This window comes from Diplotaxodon limnothrissa, linkage group LG8, assembly GCF_057381915.1.
Source record: "Diplotaxodon limnothrissa isolate DT_005_m linkage group LG8, D_limnothrissa_male_GT1.1, whole genome shotgun sequence".
NCBI classification, from domain to species: domain Eukaryota; kingdom Metazoa; phylum Chordata; class Actinopteri; order Cichliformes; family Cichlidae; genus Diplotaxodon; species Diplotaxodon limnothrissa.
This window is the reverse complement of record NC_140603.1, coordinates 6,852,723-6,871,399: the sequence shown is the minus strand read 5'-3', so window position 1 is coordinate 6,871,399 and position 18,677 is coordinate 6,852,723. Positions and strand designations below refer to the sequence as shown.

The window sequence follows — 18,677 nt, the reverse complement described above, 5'->3', positions numbered from 1 at the left end:
CTTTCTAGCAGACAGAGCAGCAATGCTGCCAGACCACACTGAGTGCATTGTGACATGGGAGAGAGGCGGGACACCAAGGGCCTTGTGTGTGTGTGTGTGTGTGTGTGTGTGTGTGTGTGTGTGTGTGTGTGTGTGTGTGTGTGTGTGTGTGTGTGTGTGTGTGTGTGTGTGTGTGTGTTAGCAAGGAACCATTTCTTTCAACTTTTTATTTGTAGAGAAAGGACTTTGTGCACATATTCTCATGCTAACAAAGTTTCAAATGTCTGTATGATGTGACAGTTGTACTAATGAAGTAATGAAGACCTACTTTTTTTGCACCCTTTTAGCTTCTTTTTTTTTGGTTTTCAAGCTTTGTAGCTTTTCTCTTCTTTTTTTACTCTTTCTTTCTTCCTTCTTAGTTTGGATGTTTCTTGCCAGTGAAAACACACTGTATTCCAGTAAGTTAGCACCTTGTTAGTAAACTATGATTCCACCTTGAGCAATAAAAAGGCCAGGTTTCCCAAAGGCAAAAAAAAGAATTATTAATTCAAATATACAAGTGAAATGTCTGTATTGGTATATGGTTGTCTAATTTTTCTAGAAGTTTAAGAGTTAGTCAAGCTCCTTTCCATTATTTATGCTAAGCTAGGCTAGTTGTCTCCTTGTTCTAGGTCCAATTTTAGTTCCTAGACTAAAGACTGATGTTCATACTTATCTCACAGTAGGAAAACTAGTAAGCACATTTTGCCAAGTTCCTGACACTAAAGGTAAATCATTTACAGTTCTTAGTCTGTATGTTTGTATTGATTTATGTTGTGCTTTATTCACACAGTGTTCCTTGGGAAAAGAGAAAAAACATATTTTATTGTAGCCACAGTATCCAGTTGTGCACTTTCACTAAAGCGCCACACCCATGGAGCTCTGCCCAGGAAAGATTCAGATAAATTTCCAGTTAAGTGTGTGGGTGTGGGTGAAAATAGCATCCAAAAAAAATTAATCAGGAGACTGTCCTATTTTGGAGTCATACAGTTACATCTTTAAGCTGATAGTTGATATGGAAGTCTCCTCTTCCAGTTACCGTGATGCTTCAAACGAACAATGCAGATTTAAAGAGTTCTGTCTTTTCAAGTATTAGGCCACATCCAAGACATCATTAGCAAATGACATTAGCCAGCCTGACATGCTGACATGTTAAAGATAGAAAAACAGAGGTCTCACATAAATTCTGGCAGCTGCAATTTTCTTTTCTTAAACAATTTTCCTGTGAAGGAAGGAACTCAGTAATATGACCCTGGTTCTTTAAAGAGGAAAAGTGTTGGAGGATATGGTCTAGATACCTGCCTACAGATAGTAATTTCTAACATGATGCATAATTTTACCTTTTAGAAAATGTAATGTTCAGCTGGTTCACCTTAACTTCTCTCCTGCACCGTTTTGCTTATAAAATACTTTATTGGAGTATATCCAATCAACTGGTAATATTTATAATTTCCTTTTCATTGTCAGTTAGTTATCTCTACAAAACAATTTACAAATTAGAGCAACTAATAGTTCGTTCGGCTGTGTTATATAATGGTACAGCAGATCATGAAGAACTTCAGGGGACACAGGAAAGCACCAGTTGTCCCAGTTTTGACCAGATATTAAATGTTAACAGGGTATTACAACAAACTGCCACCTTCTCCACCAAAATACTGTTGCTGTTGGTTTTTTTTATCCATCTTGTACAGCGTCACTTGCGGTGAACTTAAAATTGCTGAAGGAAGATAGATTGATTGGTAAAGTCAAGTACAGTTAATCTCTGGCTCTCTTCCACTGCATGTCTTTATCCTGTCTTCCTTCTCTCACCCCAACCGGTCGCAGCAGATGGCCCCGCCCCTCCCTGAGCCTGGTTCTGCTGGAGGTTTCTTCCTGTTAAAAGGGAGTTTTTCCTTCCCACTGTCGCCAAAGTGCTTGCTCATAGAGGGTCATATGATTGTTGGGTTTTTCTCTGTATGTATTATTGTAGGGTCTACCTTACAATATAAAACGCCTTAAGACAACTGTTGTTGTGATTTGGTGCTGTATAAATAAAATTGAATTGAATTAAACCACGTAGATCTTATTTTAACTGAATGTATCTTTTAAAACTTTATTTTATTGTAATCTATTCTATGAATCGTTCATGAGCCAAGGATGGGTTAATGTGAGGTATTATTTGTGCTGCATAATCTTGATTACTAGACAAAAGAGAAGAGGATAAAGTTATTTCTCTGCTGTTTGGGCAGATTGAACTCGCTTTCTTCTCACATAGTCTTCTTTGATTTTTGCTTTTTTCTGTTCTTGTCCTGTTAATCCAGGCATGTTTTGTCATCCATCATGAACGCCACAACTTAGAAAGCTCAGAGCCATGAGGCCTGTGGTGTGACCACTGTTAGTCTACAGTAGCGTTTTATGTAGTGTAGCTTGTCTGAGGCAGTATAAAGTTATATTAAATCCTGACAGGTTGCTCCACAAGGTGACCCAGGAAAAACCTCTTGTTTGATAACATTATAACTCCTCCTAGATCACAGCAAATTCAGCTTTAAATCTCAGCAGACATGCTAAAAGTTTCTTAAATCTCTGTTTATTTAGGAGTTTTTCATGGCTTTCCATCTGATGTGAGGGTTATTGCTGCGGGATGGAAAACAAAAGGCGCCACTGGTGAGCAGCTATTGCAGCTGAAGACATGTCGTGATGAATAAAGGCGCACTTTAACAGGCTTGTGGGCAGACTGCGTGTTTACGTGTTCGTCACAATGAATGCAGTTTTATGTTTTTTTACCCCAGGCTAATACGTGCCATGGATGCATGTGGTAATCCCAGAATCCAGTGCTGCTGAGTGAATAAATCCTCTCTGCCCTGATTCCACTGAGAGATATTTTCCAACCAGCAACATTTGCAAGATTATTTGCTTTATTGTTCAGCCATTTCCAGCGTCTTATGTGCAGTGGGATCCGTGGTCGTTACGTTCTCCTGTTCATGTTCGGCCTTTCCTAGCTTCAGAGCGTTAGTGAAAGTAAACTGATCTCCTCAGGGTGGATTGCTTCAAAACCCTTCACTCAGCAGTTCTTTTTGCAGTGCAATGCCAAGCCCACACGAGCCATATTCAGCTTTTTAGGAATGTGATCTATGGCTGGAGTTGGCCTCGGATGCTTGGTGGGTCTAAGAGTGAGATCGGAGAGGAAGGGAGATGTCTGTGTACAATTAGCCTGAACAAAGCGGCCGTTGTCCGGGCTCGCCCTGAAGAACACCAAGGGCCTTTCACTGAAAGGAAGGAAATGTTAAAAACATTATGTCTTTTTTATTTCTGCGAGCACTGGTTGGGTCTACCCAGTCTTCTATCAGCTATGTTATAGTGTGAGACAGACACGCCAGGAAATTGTGGGTGGTCTGAATTCTAGGTTAGGGGGTTACATGTTTTATTTTATCCTGCTAATCAGAACATACACCACACAAAGTTAACTTTTCCAACCTCAAATTGACCCACAGGAATTATCAACAATTGCCAGCTCCACATCAAAACTGAGTGACTCTAAGCTGCACATTTGTTTTCTGTCTCACAAGGTCCTTTACCCACTCCTGCCAGGACTTTTGGATTGCAATCCGTTCAGGGAAAATTCTGACCTGAGTACAGCCAGTGAAAGCGCTCAGGTCCTGGGTAGCGGAGGACTGCAGGTCCCTGGGGAGATCCAGCAGGTGGTGGAGGTTTTGACCGAGTGCCTGACACTAGTCTCCGACTGCCAGGTTCACCCGGAGATTTCCTCTCAGCTCATCAGCTACCTCTTCTACTTCATCAATGCATCACTCTTCAACTCACTCATGGAGAGAGGTACGCTGGTTGCTTGGGGTGTTCCAGTGTCTGTATCATAGACTATATTAAAGATGGATGTAGCCACTGTTTGCTGCATTAACCTTTGAGAGGTTTTTTTAGGCAAGGTGACCATATTTGGATAAGAGAAAGGAATGCTCAGTGACGAGTTAGAAAAGTGCATTCATAGGCTAAATTACGCTTGAATTTCAAATGCCACTAGAACATAAAAAAACCTGCATGTACAGAATTACTGGTCAAATTTGTAACGTCTGGTTAGCCAGTTACGACCTTTAACCCTCTGAGGTTTAAAGCCTGATTTAGACTTCTGTGCTGAATCTTTGTAGAAGCTACAATGTAATCTACTGTAAGTCAGCAACACTGTTGCCAGCATTTATGTGGGTGCTTGTGGGAATGCTGGGAATTTTTTCCCTCCTGGGTCCCCACTATGTGTTGTGGTCAGAATTTTTTAGGGGCAAACATATTTGTCCGTCAAGTTTTTCCACATCATTGTACATTCCCTCACATCCATTCCCGTAGTTTCATCAATCTCGCTTCAGGAACTTGCTGACATTTGTGACTCCTTGTGCTGATGCTGCGATTATTATTCCTTATATTGACAATGACTGTTACCCTTGCACTGATGAATTCAAAATCTGCAGTGAAACAGTAGCATAGGTCGAATCGATGATACAGAACAGGCCAATCACAGTCGCTGCGGGTTGCCTTAACGCAGCTTGTTGTTAAATTTATAGAGAAGTGCACGTCCAATTACGCCGTAAGCTGCCTGCAGTGTTTCACAGGGGTTTGTGGTTAATAATTATGTAAGTAAGTAAAGTTTACTTACAGGGTACTTTTTTTTAGACAAAAACAGGTCACAAATTACTTTGCAGAGATATTAAAAAACAAGGTCAAAATGAACACACCTTAGTCATGAGGATGACACAAAACGCAAAAACAGTAGAGCACTATCTAATTATAATTACAGTATGTCGTTATGTTTTTATTTATTTACTCTGCAAAGTCTCTGCTTTCAGGGAACCAATTATTCCAACCGACGCAGACCAAAAACTATGTTTTAAGAAAAAACTGTTTACTACAAGCACGTCACACCACAGACATCACACCAGTTTAGGATTAACATAACGTCCATGCTGATGGATGTCAAGATCCCCGATTGTGCTTCGGTAAGAAGCACAATTTGGTTTGTGGTGTGATGCACACGTAGTAACCTGTTATGTTGTAAACTGTTTGGCTGTGCTTGGAAAAGAAAGACAAATTTACTGCATAAAATATCGTAACTTGCAGACCTCTGCTTTGCCAGCTGATTGCTTGGTTTCGGACACCAGCTTTTCAGTCTGGTAACTCAAGCAGGCTCTCCTCCACACAGTCCTCATTTATAAAATGCTTGGACCCCAAACGTTATAGCTGGCAGGTGGATTTTCCAATTTCAGTACAGGTAGCTAAACAAGGAAATCCACTTACTGCTTAAGAGACAGAGACTGAAAGTGGACACTATATCTTTGGTTGCTTAGAATAAAACTCATTGTTGTAGACAGAGGCAGCACAAAAGTAACCCCCCTTAGACTGCCTTTTCTCCTTGATTTTCACTGGGTTATTGGTTCTGTCACTAGTTAGTTAACATAAACTTAAAAATGTCTGTGAGCTGCAACCAACCAACCCGGTGACATTATGTTCTGTACTGGCACAAGATGGCGCTAAACATGTTCTAAAAACTATTAAGGCTTATTTCTTAAATCCAGCCTCACAGACTGTGTTAAACATATGGCAGCTTTTAAAAGCAGGGCTCCATAGTGTAAATTAGCCTTTATAAATGTAGAGTGTTAAAGTCTGGAACATTTTTTTCTTGACATGCATTAAATGACCTTAAAGAAATCTCAGTAGCTTTCACTTTTTATCCAAATCACAAAATCTTTTAGTAGTTTCACATAGTTGCCTTCAAGTTCTTTCAACACATTTTTGCTGGTTCGAGCGTCGTCTTTCCTGATAGTCTCAGCTGACAAGTAGTAAAAAGTGAAGTGGATAATTTTATAGGTCAGCAGAATCATTTCACCTTTTCAGGTCTTCACAGTTTATACCACGACTACTTCTCAGTCTTTCGTCTACTAGTGAATTATCCTCATCAGTCACAAGAAGATCAGATTGTTACTATTAAATGGGAAAACTGTGTGAGTGTTCTGCCCTAACTTTGTAATAACATTTACACTGAGTCACATTTGTCATGAATTTCTTTGCACTTCATCTTTTCTTCTATACTGGCACAGAGATTGTGATGCATCATGTATGGCTTAAACTTACAGCGTGTTTGGCATCTTTTCCCGTATATCTCTTGGCTCATAATTAAGTTCTTAAGGCCTGAAAGTTTATGTACTAACAGAAGTTACATTTAGCTGTAACTGCCCTGCCCTCTAGTGGCCATCAAGAGATTTAGCAGTGGCTGCAGAACTTGTTCACTTGTCTCCTTTGTATTTCTTCTGAAGTATGAAGGTGCCGACTTAAACCGAAGTGCTTCTACTGTGGGAAATTAACAATATGCAATAAAGATAGCAGTTGTCTGTTTCTTATAATTCAACAAACAAATGAAAGAGCTAAACATACCCAACTGTAATAACCATAAATCAATAGGTTACAGCAGGTTTTTACCAACATAAAGAGAAGTTGAGATTTCTACATTTTCAGTTATCATATTGGCTAAACTATAACCATGTGTGTAAGTAATTAATACAAGAGTTAAAAAAAACATTTTAAAAGAATCATATAACAAACTCATTAAACCTTCTAAATAACCCTACCCCCCAAAAATTGGGAGAGGTTGACAGGGATGTCAAAGGTCCTTAAACTATCAGCAGGACTGATACCTGCTCCTTTGTGGAAGGAGGAACAGCAGGAGCACTGCAAGAACTACAAAATGACCTCCACCATGTTGCATCTCACACTGTCCAGGGGCTCAGTGATGCCCAAGTCCAGAACTGGAAGGAGATCCCCCAGGAAACCATCTTCAGCTCATTAGGAGGATGCCCCAATTCTGAGCTGTGCATATATAGTTGGGAGACTAATATCTAAACTTACTGTACATTATACATTAGTACATAAAACATGTTTAATACTGTTGTGCACACAGGATCTGAGCCAGGGTTCTATCAGTGGTCCAGAGGTGTGCGAATACGAGCCAATCTTGACCTGCTCCTTGACTGGGCCCATGCAGCCGGACTGGGAGAATTAGCCTTGGAGCACACACACACACTCTCATCGGCTGTCAATCTGCTGGCAACGCCTAGAAAGAATTTACTGCAGGTAAAACACACGATGTTGATTTTGTTGATTTTCCATGCGAGCAGCCCAGGAGAATTTCAGGCTGCTCTTTAACACTCTGACGCTGGTCTCTCAATCTCCCGTTGGAGAGCCGCGAGCCTCCCCATGATGGTATCAAACTTCTGTTCCGTGGTGTTGTCATTCTTTTGATTCTGAGACCTCACAACTGCAGTGATCCGTTCCACGATGTGTTCCAACTTTCGCTCAAGGGTCTCATTTTGAGCAGGCCTCTCTCTGATGTATCCCCCCATACGCTCAATGGTCTTGTTTTGAGCCTTCACAGCAGCTGTAAGCGTCTCCAAGGTGTTAACCATGCTGCGTTCGTTGTGAGAGGTCGCGCCTCGTCCCATCGCTTCGATTCCAGCGGGCAGCCTTGGGGGGGTTTGAACAGCCGGTTCCGCTCTCTTATTTCTCCGATAAACCAGGGCCAAGCCAGCTCCGATCAGCAAGAACCCTGTTATCATGGTTCCGAATAGGTAGATATCTTCAGCGTCCTCGATCGACAGTCCCGCCAGGTACATGACCCTCCAGTTCTGCCACCCGTCCATCGTGTATCCGGCAGGGAAAGTCCCTCCAGGGCACTCGGGCTCTCCCGAGCCCAGACTCCTCGTTGAGAAAAGGGTGTCAATAGCATTCAGAGACCAGTTGATCAAATCCATAATTCTCTTTTAGGTTTTAGAGAACGACAGTGAGAGACTGTTCCAGGGAAAGTAATGCACACGAGACAAGACGAGGACAAGAGGCTAAGCAGGGAAGATAAGGGTAAGGAGGAGAGGAGAAAAAGTGCAACCGCCTTCGCTGAGAGCCAACGGACATTCTAGGTCCCTACTCCCACCTTTGGTCACAATCTCGGGGTAGTGACCCAAAGAATGAGATGCAAGCGTCAGAAATGAACTATCTCTGAAGGGTGTCTGGCATCTCCCTTAGAGATAGGGTGAGGAGCACATGCATCCAGAAGGGGCTTAGAGTAGAGGTGTTACTCCTCCACATCAAAATGAACCAGTTGAGGTGGTTTGGGTTAGCATGCTTCTTGGGCGCCTCCTTGGTGAGGTGTTCTGGAATCTCCTACCGGCAGGAGGCCATGGGCAGACCCAGGACACCATGGAATTATGATATCTCTCAGCTGGCCTGGGAACGCCTCTGTGTTTCCCTGGAAATGAGCTACAGGAACTGGCTAGAGGGAGGGAGGTCTGGGCTCCTCTGCTTAGGCTGTTGCCCGGCCCAGATAAGTGGAAGAGAAGGGATGGATGGATGGTTTGATGATGTTTCTCGTTCCAGTATTTAACTGACATACTGCACTTAGCCTAAAGGCATCTACTTGCTTGCCCTGTGTTTGCTTAACGTCATATTTAAACATGAACTAATTCAACAAAGTGCTGGAAACATTTCTTAGAAATTTTGGTCCATAGCGATGTGATAGCATCCCACAGTTGCTGAAGATTTGTTTGTTGTGAAAAATGACATTCCCCAACCGAAAACATTTCAGACCAAAGTCTTTCTTGATGGATAGACAGCTCAACTGCTGCTCAGGAAGTAGAGTGGGTGGTCTGATATTTGGAAGGTCATTCCCGTCTACATATTGAAGTGTCCTTGGGAAGTATACTAAACCCTGATTCAACAGTCTGTGTGCAGTTGATAAATTTCCTAGTTCTGTTTAAACCTGTGGATGAATGTGGGTAGTTCATCAAGTTCAAGCTCAAGCTGACCGAGACATCAGGGTTACCCCAGTCAGGTTTGAGGGACACTGGCTTAAGGTCGTTGGTCCCAGTTTTTAGCTACTCACCTTTAAATGGCTGCTTTTCACAACAGCATACAAACCTTTCCGTTGAGCAGCTGTAACTGTATTCAAAAAAGACAACTGACTTGTACAGCTTCTTATATAGCGCTTTTCTTTTTTTAAAGAAAGTTTTTATTTAACTTAACAGATGAAAATGTAGTAGAAGAATCATTCTAATGCACTGTGTGTGTGTGTGTGTGTGTGTGTGTGTGTGTGTGTGTGTGTGTGTGTGTGTGTGTGTGTGTACACAGAAAACATGGGTTTCTCTTCGCTTAGACTATCCTGCCCTGAGTCCAGCCCAGCTGAACCATCTTTTGAGTCTATATAGCCCAGCATCGCCTTGTAGACACACCTGGACTCCTTCAGTGCAAGAACAAGCTGCAGCACGCCAAACAGGTGAGAAGTGAGTGTACTGTGAACACAATAATCTTACCTTTCATTTTTTTCATTTTAATACACTCCGTCTTCTTGCTTAGCTGACATTCTTGAGAGCTTTGACACCCACCATCCACTGGTGCTGCCAGACGTGGGCTACCAGCTTCAACTGAGAAGAGCCGTAACAGATTCAGCCCTGAGGAGAGAACTGGACAAGCTCAAAGAGTTTATTTCCACCTTAAATCTCTCAACTGCTGAAGACCACAAGGTAAGAAAATTGCAAAAAGAAATAATATTTTATATAAAGCATAAAAGTATAAAGTTTGCACATAAAGTCAGATTGGAAGCCTTTGCTAAAAAAAAACATATATCAGAAAACTTTCTCGTCATGCTAGCAGCCTTGTGAGGCTATAGCAGCATTAGCTTTAGCTTAAGCGCTAGCACCACTAAGCAAACAGTGTAAAACCAACCATGTTGATTTTTACTGTGTTTACCTTCTTAGTCTGTAGTGTTAGTCTGATGACACTTGCTAATTAGGAGTAATAACTGCTAATTAATAAAGTTCAGCAGTTCTTAGTCGATCTGACCGGTTTCTTAGCTCTACTGAGTGTTTCTTTCCAGTAACTAGAATATATTGGGGTATTTAGCAAGTACAAATTCAAAGAGCTAAACAAAGATTGCACATAGAAGTGATGTCCAACAGGTAGCCACATTATCGGTTTCAAAGGAAGAATGTTATTTTAAAAAATGTCGCTTTCAACTGAAAAACAACAAAAAAAGTCTAGTACCACTCAGTCCTTTTTCAAGAAAAACTTCTTGTTCAGCTTTCAGCTTGTCTTTAATATTCAAATTCCAGTATTTAATAGCTATACACTAAGTCACTGAGAGTAACAGTCAGTTAGCATAGAGACTGGAAGTCCCAGCTAGCCTGGGCCCGTTTAAACGTTAAAACATCTGTCGATGATTTTATGAAAAACTAGAAAGCTGATCATCTGTGAAGGTTGTCAGTCATCCAGGTCATCGTGGTCTAAGGAGCTTGGAAAGAAAAAACTCTCCTGAGTTTTAAAACATGTGGTTATCCTAATTGGGCTTTCATCAAGTCAGCAAAGAGGCACCGAAAAGATGACCAGACAACAACTAGACAGACAACAGGGAGGATCAGAAAGACAAACGCAACAACATTGTCATCCCCTATGTAGCAGGTTTATCAGAAAAACTCAGGAGAGTCTTCTCCAAGCATGACATCCCAGTATACTTCAGACCCAGCAACACTCTCAGACAAAAACGAGTTTATCCCAAAGACAGAACTCCTAAACACAAAATTAACAATGTAGTGTATGTGCGAGGAATACTCAGGAATGCTCAGACCTCTACATTTGAGAGACCAAACATAAACACATGACACAACATAGAAGAGCCACCTCCACAGGACAAGACTCAGCAGTCCATCTGCATCTAAAGGACAATGATCACTCTTTCGAGGATGCCAATGTTCACATTTTGGACAGAGAGGACAGATGGTTTGAAAGAGGAGTGAAAGAAGCCATCTATGTCCACTGTGAGCGACCATCTTTGAACAGTGGTTTACAACACCAACTCTCTGCCATCTATAATCCAGTTTTGAGATCCCAGATGCCTTAACGCCCACTCATATCCTGGGCCTTCTGACCTCAGGAAATCACATGATAGGGTGGGGCTAGGCTTCACAATGAGCTCACCCGAAACCTTGGCTGATTGTGACCTACACCCGTTTTCACACCTTGGCTCGTGTGATTAGGTAGAGGATCATTAAGGGGTTCATTGACCCTCTACAGGGGACACTCCCACAGGGTTTAAATCCAGGACTCTCCACCATTCGACCTTAGAAGCTTCTCGGATGAGAGGTGAAATTGTCATGATCCTGGGTCTTATGACCCAGTGTTTTGAGTTTAGTTTATTTGGATGTTTATGTGATTAAGCTCATGAGTTTTTCTAGTTCTTTGTTATTAGATTCCCCTTGTGTCTTCCAACCCCTGTTAAGTCTCCCTTGTCCTTCATGTGTTTCATGTCTGTTATGTTGTCAAATTCATGTAGTCATGTCTGCGTTTCATTATGTTTCCTATTTTATTTTCTAAGAGGTTCTGTGTTTTGTTTTACTCTTTCCCTGTGGCGTTATGTCCACGTTGTGTCTACTGTGCCTTTCTGTCCCATGTTTCAGGTCCCTATGTTCTGTCTTCTCAGTTGCTGTTAAGTTTGCATGTCTAGAGTTCAGTCAGTGTGTTTCTTGTTTTACTTTGAAGGTTCATGTCTCATGTGAGTGATTCTAGTTTTGCTTCCCTTGTCTCGTCCAGCCTGATTACTCCCAGCTGTGCTCTCCTTCTGTGTCTCATTCCCTCGTTATCCCTCTGTGTATTTAAGCCCTGTGTTTCTCTTTGTCAGTGTCGTAGTCTCCCTCATGGCTGTGTTTCCGTGCGTGTCAGTTTATCCATGTCCCAGTTTAGTTTAGTTTAGTTTAGTTTAGTTTAGTTTAGTTTAGTTTAGTTTAGTTTAGTTTAGTTTTCCATGCCATTCTGGAATAAAGCAGCTTTTTGAGTTTAATTTTGTTGTCGTGAGTTTTGCATTTGGGTCCTTCTCCTGCCTGTACACAACCGAAACATGGCAGAAATGTCTTCAAGCAACTTAAAGAAGTCCAGATGTTTTTTCTTTCCAAGCTCCTTAGACTAGAAAGCTAATCACATATCTATACCAGAGCAAGGGCAGATGTTAGGCCTGAAAGTGACCATTAAAAGTGAAAAATCAACAGCTCGAACACTGCAGGCATATTTGTTGCACATTTCACAGTCACAAGTTCTTCATCAGACAATAATGCAATAAAAAAGAAATCTGGTGACACCCTTTTTATCGTTTACATCATGTTACAATGAACTATACTATGGTGGCTGTTTTTATGCTCATTGGTGTATCTATTCATGCTGTTCTAATGTTATTTGTCCACCAGGGTGATGGGATTCAAATGGAGGCTAACCTGACTAATGTGGCTAATCTTCAAAACAGCAGTCTAGAAACTTTGAATACATTACAAGCTGATTTGAACTTATGGGAGCCTAGTGACCAAAATCACCATTCCCCTTCAAGTACCTTTGCTCCCTTACCACCTTCACCCCCATCACCGCCATCACCATCATCGCCTTCAACACCATCACCCTTTCCTCTCTTCACCAGCTACCTGGATGAGTTCAGCTCCTCTGGTGCCAATATTTTGTCCCAAAAGCTAAGAAATCTAGAGCTGCAGACAAGAGAGACTGAGACCAGCGAGTCGAGGAGGTCAGTCCTGGACCCCTCCTGCCTCCTCACCCCACCTAACAGTCCCCTCATACTAGGTCGAACTGATCAGGTGAAGGAAGACCAAAACAAATGGATGAAGTCTGATGATGAGACACTTCCCTGGCTCTCTGGTGTAGATGCACATGATGAAGGTATAGAAAGACATTTCCATTCCTAGTTTCTTCTCTGCGTCTTTTTTTGAACATATCATTTGTTTTACTCTCCAGGTGGATTAGTGTTTCAGTGCTTAGCTGCTCTCAAAGTAGACCGCTTAAAGTCCGATTGCAGCAATATGAAAACACTCGTAGAACTAAAAGAAGAAGAGGAGGAGCACGGAGATGAAGAAGAAGCAGATGAAGAGGTTTTTAGCCTGGAGCTGGAGCGAGGTGAAAGAGGGATTGGTCTTGCTCTAATAGACACAAGGGTAAGTCAACGAGAATTTAACCTGTAGACAGTTCGTCACAGGGCTAGCAGAATCTATGGCACAGCTAAAATTTTATGACGATGAAATTCCAAGAGTAAAGTTGAAGATCTATTTCAAGAAAAAAGTCGAAATGAAAATGAAAAAGATTACAATTGTACCACAGCTGCTATACCCTCTGAGTTACTGCAATCGTACGTCAGAATCGGTTTTAGCAACAAGGAAGGAAGTGATTTCTCTTTTAGCACATAGAGTTAGTGTGGTGAGGAGTATGGAGTAAGCTGTGTCTGGTCAAGCTTTGTACGAAATGCTGGTAATGAACAGATGTGAGGTTGTTGATGGTTATGCCATCGTGCAACAAAGACGATGTATGTTGTGGCCCGATACTCCATCACAGCGCTCATTTTAATAAAAAAAGATAAATAACATTTTTATGTTTTTGGAAGAGGAAAGAGAAACATTTTAAATTAAAAAAAATATATAACAATAAAAGGTTCAGAAAGAGATAATAGAATTCAATTTTCACTGCTTAAATATTTGTATTTTCCCACACAGGAAAAAAATCTTGTGATTAAAAAGGATTGAATTTAGCAGTTGTTGCTGGATAAGGACAAATAGCTAGCAAACATGCTACTGATTATCAATTATCAGTTAATAATCAGCTTTATGTTTTGTTTTTCTTTTTATTAGTAATATGTTAAACTTGTTTAAATATTTGCAACATTATAATTATTTAAAAACTGTGTTTTACCATTTAAATAAAAAAATGTTATTCTCTTATCTTATTCTATTCCATTATTTTTCTTTTTGCTGTTGTTACTTTGCACAGTCCACTTTCTGCTGTGACACAACTAATTTCCGAGATGTGGGACTAATAAAGGTTTATCTTATCTTATCTCTGCTAACATAGCTGTAAACTTTTACAGCTATTACAATGAAAAGAAAAAGAAATAAGGTTTGAGTAAGCATTGAGCCACCAACCAACCTAATAATGAAGTGCCTAAAAATACAATTTAAAATGACTCTTTGCTAGGTATGAAAATGTGCCCGATATCCTCTGAAAAACTTTGAAAGAGCTTCTGAAAGTCTGGACAGCTATTACTCAAAAACACTTAAAGTTTGGCTTCTTTGAAGCAGAGTACAGTACTGTGTAACGCAGACACTAAAGCTGATGCGCCAGAATGTCATACGAACGATTCCTTAAATACATGGGGGAGCAAGCGAGTCAGATACCAAGGGCACAAAGATGAAGCAGGTCTGATCAGCAACAGTTTATTTCCCGAGGCAGTAGAAATAAAACAACCCAAATACTAAGAAAAAAGTATACACCAAAGGCCTATCTCCCCTCACCACACTCCCTGCCGGTAACTGATGCCCTCAGGGGTTGGTGCGTTGGTGGTTCTTGGTGTCCGGGGCTGGGCGCTCAGGTATGTACCAGCTCACTCCCAGTGACTACTTGGCGGGGCCTGGTGCCTGTTGCTCGGTCAGGCCTCTTCCGGGGCAAAGGGGGCCCTCGGGCCTCCGGCCTCTGGGCCTGGGGCTCGGTTCACTCTGGCACAGCTGGCCGCCGGCAGAGCCGGCGGGCACGCCACTGCAGCCCCCTCTGGCTTCTGCTCCGTGGCCACCAAATGGGACAGGCAAAAAAAAAAAAAAAGAAAAGAAAAAAGTATACAATAAAATGTTCTCCATATGCTAAAATTCCCACGGAGACTAGATAAAACAATTCTAAAACCCATAAAAATACCATTTTCTACTTGCACTAAAATCCACTGGTGTAATTGTCCCACAACCCCAGATGAATGCTCATTATGGGTCCACCAGCAGGCCAGAAATTCCTTCTCCAGAGCGGGCTCCACGCCAGCCTCATCCCAGAATGACGAGGAGGAGCCTCCTGTCCCCCTCTCGTCCCTTCACTGGACCCGTCACATCCCAGCCCACCTCGCATTTTGCACCGGAGTCTGTCCCTATCAGCTAATTGTCCCATGCCCAGCCAATCCACAGTGGATTAAAACAATGTAGAATAAAACGCTAAAAACCATGCAATACGAACATTAGAATAAAATCATGCAATAAAAACTACACTCGCAAATAAACGCTAAAATCAAAATAAAACCAATATAAAAGATAAATACAAAGTTCCACTGTGTGACAACTGTACTTGAGTTGTTAACAGCAGATGCGTAACACTAAAAATATATCTATAATACATAATAACTATATATTATTATGTATTGTGGCATGAATTATATTACTTCATGCCATTTATATATAAAAAAATATAATGCAGGTAAAAATAAGGACCATTTTGAAAACCTCACAGTCAGAAACTGTGAAATCTTTGCTTTAATCGAGAACTCGACACCTCATGTTTCAGGACACTTCTTTGAAGGCGAAGGGCATCTTCATTCGTGCAGTGGTCCCAGACTCTCCAGCTGCCCGGTGTGAGAAGCTGTTACCAGGAGACAGGATCTTGGCTGTTAATGGAATCAGCCTTCTTGGACTGGACTACCAAAAGTAAGAAATCTATCATATCTCATATTTAAAGAATTTGGCACGAGCAACTTTGTTTTCATATCTTTCCCTGTTTCAGCGGGAGGGAGCTGATCCAGTCGTCAGGGGCCAGACTGAGGTTACTCGTGTCCAGATCAGACTGGATGGCTAAGATTATACAGAATGAGTGCTGACGCTACATTTGCTGAGAGACTTGTGACACACCATCAGCACTTAAAGATGATTCTGAGAGCTTTTGGAACTTTCAAGTTAAAGGATATGGACAATTTAAAGAAAATCTTCAATCTTCTATCAGGTTTTAGATGTTTTGCAGCTTTTTAATTTACATCACAGTGGCATCATAGTCCTTTTTTGTGTATGGTCAAGGTTACATTAGCGTTATCATTTCCATTGGTAGAAGACAAGACCTTTTCTCTCCATGCTCTCTCCAACTACAAGACCATCACCACAAGAACAAGAAAGCTGATGCAATAACACACATGGAACATTTTTCACAGTGTTATTTAAGTTCAACTCTCTTGTTTAGTCATTAGACATTTCTGGGTCCAAGTATTTCTTCACTTCAAAAGAAGCAGACGAGCCCTGAGGCACTACTGGGAGTAAAAAGCGTGGCTGTTCTCCGAAGTTTTGCAATATCATTTAACATTCAGACATCCAGAAGTAAGTAAGTTAGCTTGTTGACATGTTGATATACCATACTCTGATTCAAATATATTTTTAAAAACAACAACAAACAAAAAATTAACATGTAGACCACTGCAACAACTGTAAAGGTAAATGAAGACAGAAATCTGTCTTCCAGCAATGTTTGGAGGCTTCTTGACATATGATCATCTGCTACTTATGACAATAAAGCACATATAAGCATATCGACTAAGTGAAGATGTAGGATGTGGATTCAGTTGTTCTTATTGTACATGTCAAAGAGAAGGCTCTGAAAATGGACAAAACTTCAGTCAAGAGAACATCTGAAATAAGACCATCTAAAACAATGTGTTACTGGATGGTCTGGATTTCTTACCATGAACAAGTCCTGAATACTTTGAAAAACAAAGGGTTTTTTCTAATTGTATGTGTCTTGGCCCTTCATTCACATGTCAGTGTTTAGATTTTCAGACGTTTTTTTTTTTTTGCATTTATATATGGACAAGAAAAACAAAGATTTTGTCACGCAATGTCAAAGTTGTACACCTTTTTGATGACAAATTGTGTTAATGTTTGTAGGTTTCTTACTGGCTAACGTGTCTATAAACAGTTAGGATTATATCACTGCAGCAAAAGTGGAGAAAAAAAAAACAAAAGCAGAAAACCCCTTTTTTAAAAATAAAATATGCAGATTAAAAGCCACTTATGCAGTGCCTTCACTTTTTCAGACTGTATTTTTTATATTGTCTATGGCTGCATATCAATAACTTGTAAAAAGAAAGATCAAACTCAACTTAAGAGAAAGTTGTTTATTTTTCTTCAATCATAATTGGAAATTTCTCCTTCACATGTTTATATATACTTTTTTTAATTTTTAAATGAGAATGGACAGAACCAAGAGACAGGAAAGAGAAGGAAAGAGAAGCTGGGAAGTGAGTTTACAGAAGGAGAGGGAAAAGAAAAATAGAGAAGAGGGATAGAGAGAGAAAAGACGCTGTAATCATAGCAACAACCAACATATGCATAAGTAACACTAAATAATAAATACTGCATGTTGCCGAGCAGCACACAGTACTAATAATGCACGATATGTTTAGAGGCAGCAGCCAACCCAGACAGTGTGTGTCTGTGAGGAACCATGGGCACAGCTGTGCTTGTGAGCGTGTTTGTATTCAAAAGGTTTCTCCATGTAAGTGTCTAATAGTACATGTGGGGAGCCATAGTCCTGCCCCCCCGGACATGAAGCAGACATGGAGGAGATCCAGGCCATAGCCATCCAGAGGCCCCCCAGAGCACGTGAGCCCAAAGGGGGACCACCACAGGGGCACCTAGAAAAGAGCTGAGGAGAGCCCCAGACAGGAGTCACCCAGCAGCCACAGTGGGCCTTCAGCGATGACCATGCAGGCAGCCGGCCAGCCAGAGCAGACCGAGTCCTGGTCCCAAAGATCCGCGAGCCCTCATTGTAATTAAACATTTTGAGCCATCACCTCAAAGCAAGTCAAAATCAAATTTACAAGATTCCCTCATTTCTGTGTACTCCAACTGTGTAATCCAAAGACATGACATTAGTGTAAGTGGTAACTCCAAATTGGCTAAAGGTACGAATGTCAGTGTGAAGGGTTGTCTCTCTGTTATCCCTTTGGTAATTGGCTACATGGCCACAGTGGGGATATGCTCCAGCCCAACTGATACTCTGAATTGGATAAATTGGTAGAACAGGTCACCTACTAACTGGAAGGTTGGTGGCTTGATCCCAGTCTGGTCCAGTCTGCATGCAAAGTATCCCTAGGCAAGATAGTAAACCCATGTTGCTCTCCGATGCATCCATCGGAGTATGAATGTTAGGTAGGAAGCACTTAGAAACAGTAGAAAAACATGCTTGTGCGAATGGGTGAATGTACAAGTTGTGTAAAATGCTTTGAGTGCTCAGGATACGGTAGAAAAGCGCTATATAAGAACTAGTCCAGTTACATGTTGCTGATTTGCTAGTTATGTTATAGTTGAGAAACTTTTAACATCACACATCATTTAAAGAATTCCACCCACATTTTACCCACACTGGTTTGCCTGTTTTCTGTTAACAAAGTCTGCAGACACAGTCAGTTGCAATCAATACTTTTGTTACCATGCGGATGGGAGAGCAAACAGACAGCCAACACGATGGTTGCATAGTCATGCACCTCTTTTATAGCATCACACAAACATCTCACATAAGCTCTATCGCTATGGTATCATGACGCACTCATAGCACACTATGCTCACAATGCGATGAGCCACTTTTGCATTATCTATGAAACAGTAGGTGGTTGTGTGCCAGGAGCGTGCTCTGTTCATTGCCCCTCACAGTCAGCAGATACATGTTAATCATGTTATGTTATGACGTGTTCTGCATTACATCCTGGTCTCTTTAAGGGCAAAAGTTATAAGGAGGTTATACTGTTGACATGTAGAACACGAGGCAAAGCACGACTTCATAAACAAAGGACTTGAGGTTAATTGACATTC

The 18,677-nt window shown here is 41.2% G+C and overlaps 1 protein-coding gene across 2 annotated transcripts in view; it reads left to right on the top strand.

Moving 5' to 3' along the window:
- Positions 1 to 15,700, top strand: part of radil2b (Ras association and DIL domains 2b) — a 36,037-nt gene extending 20,337 nt beyond the window's left edge. For both annotated transcript variants that reach the window (XM_085360375.1, XM_085360374.1), the window contains exons 11-18: positions 3,564 to 3,828; positions 6,950 to 7,122; positions 9,169 to 9,313; positions 9,394 to 9,560; positions 12,270 to 12,747; positions 12,823 to 13,019; positions 15,391 to 15,530; positions 15,607 to 15,700. In XM_085360375.1, coding sequence (XP_085216501.1) covers positions 3,564 to 3,828; positions 6,950 to 7,122; positions 9,169 to 9,313; positions 9,394 to 9,560; positions 12,270 to 12,747; positions 12,823 to 13,019; positions 15,391 to 15,530; positions 15,607 to 15,700 — 1,659 coding nt within the window. The remainder of the gene's footprint in view (positions 1 to 3,563; positions 3,829 to 6,949; positions 7,123 to 9,168; positions 9,314 to 9,393; positions 9,561 to 12,269; positions 12,748 to 12,822; positions 13,020 to 15,390; positions 15,531 to 15,606) is intronic.
- The last annotated feature ends 2,977 nt before the right edge of the window (positions 15,701 to 18,677 follow it).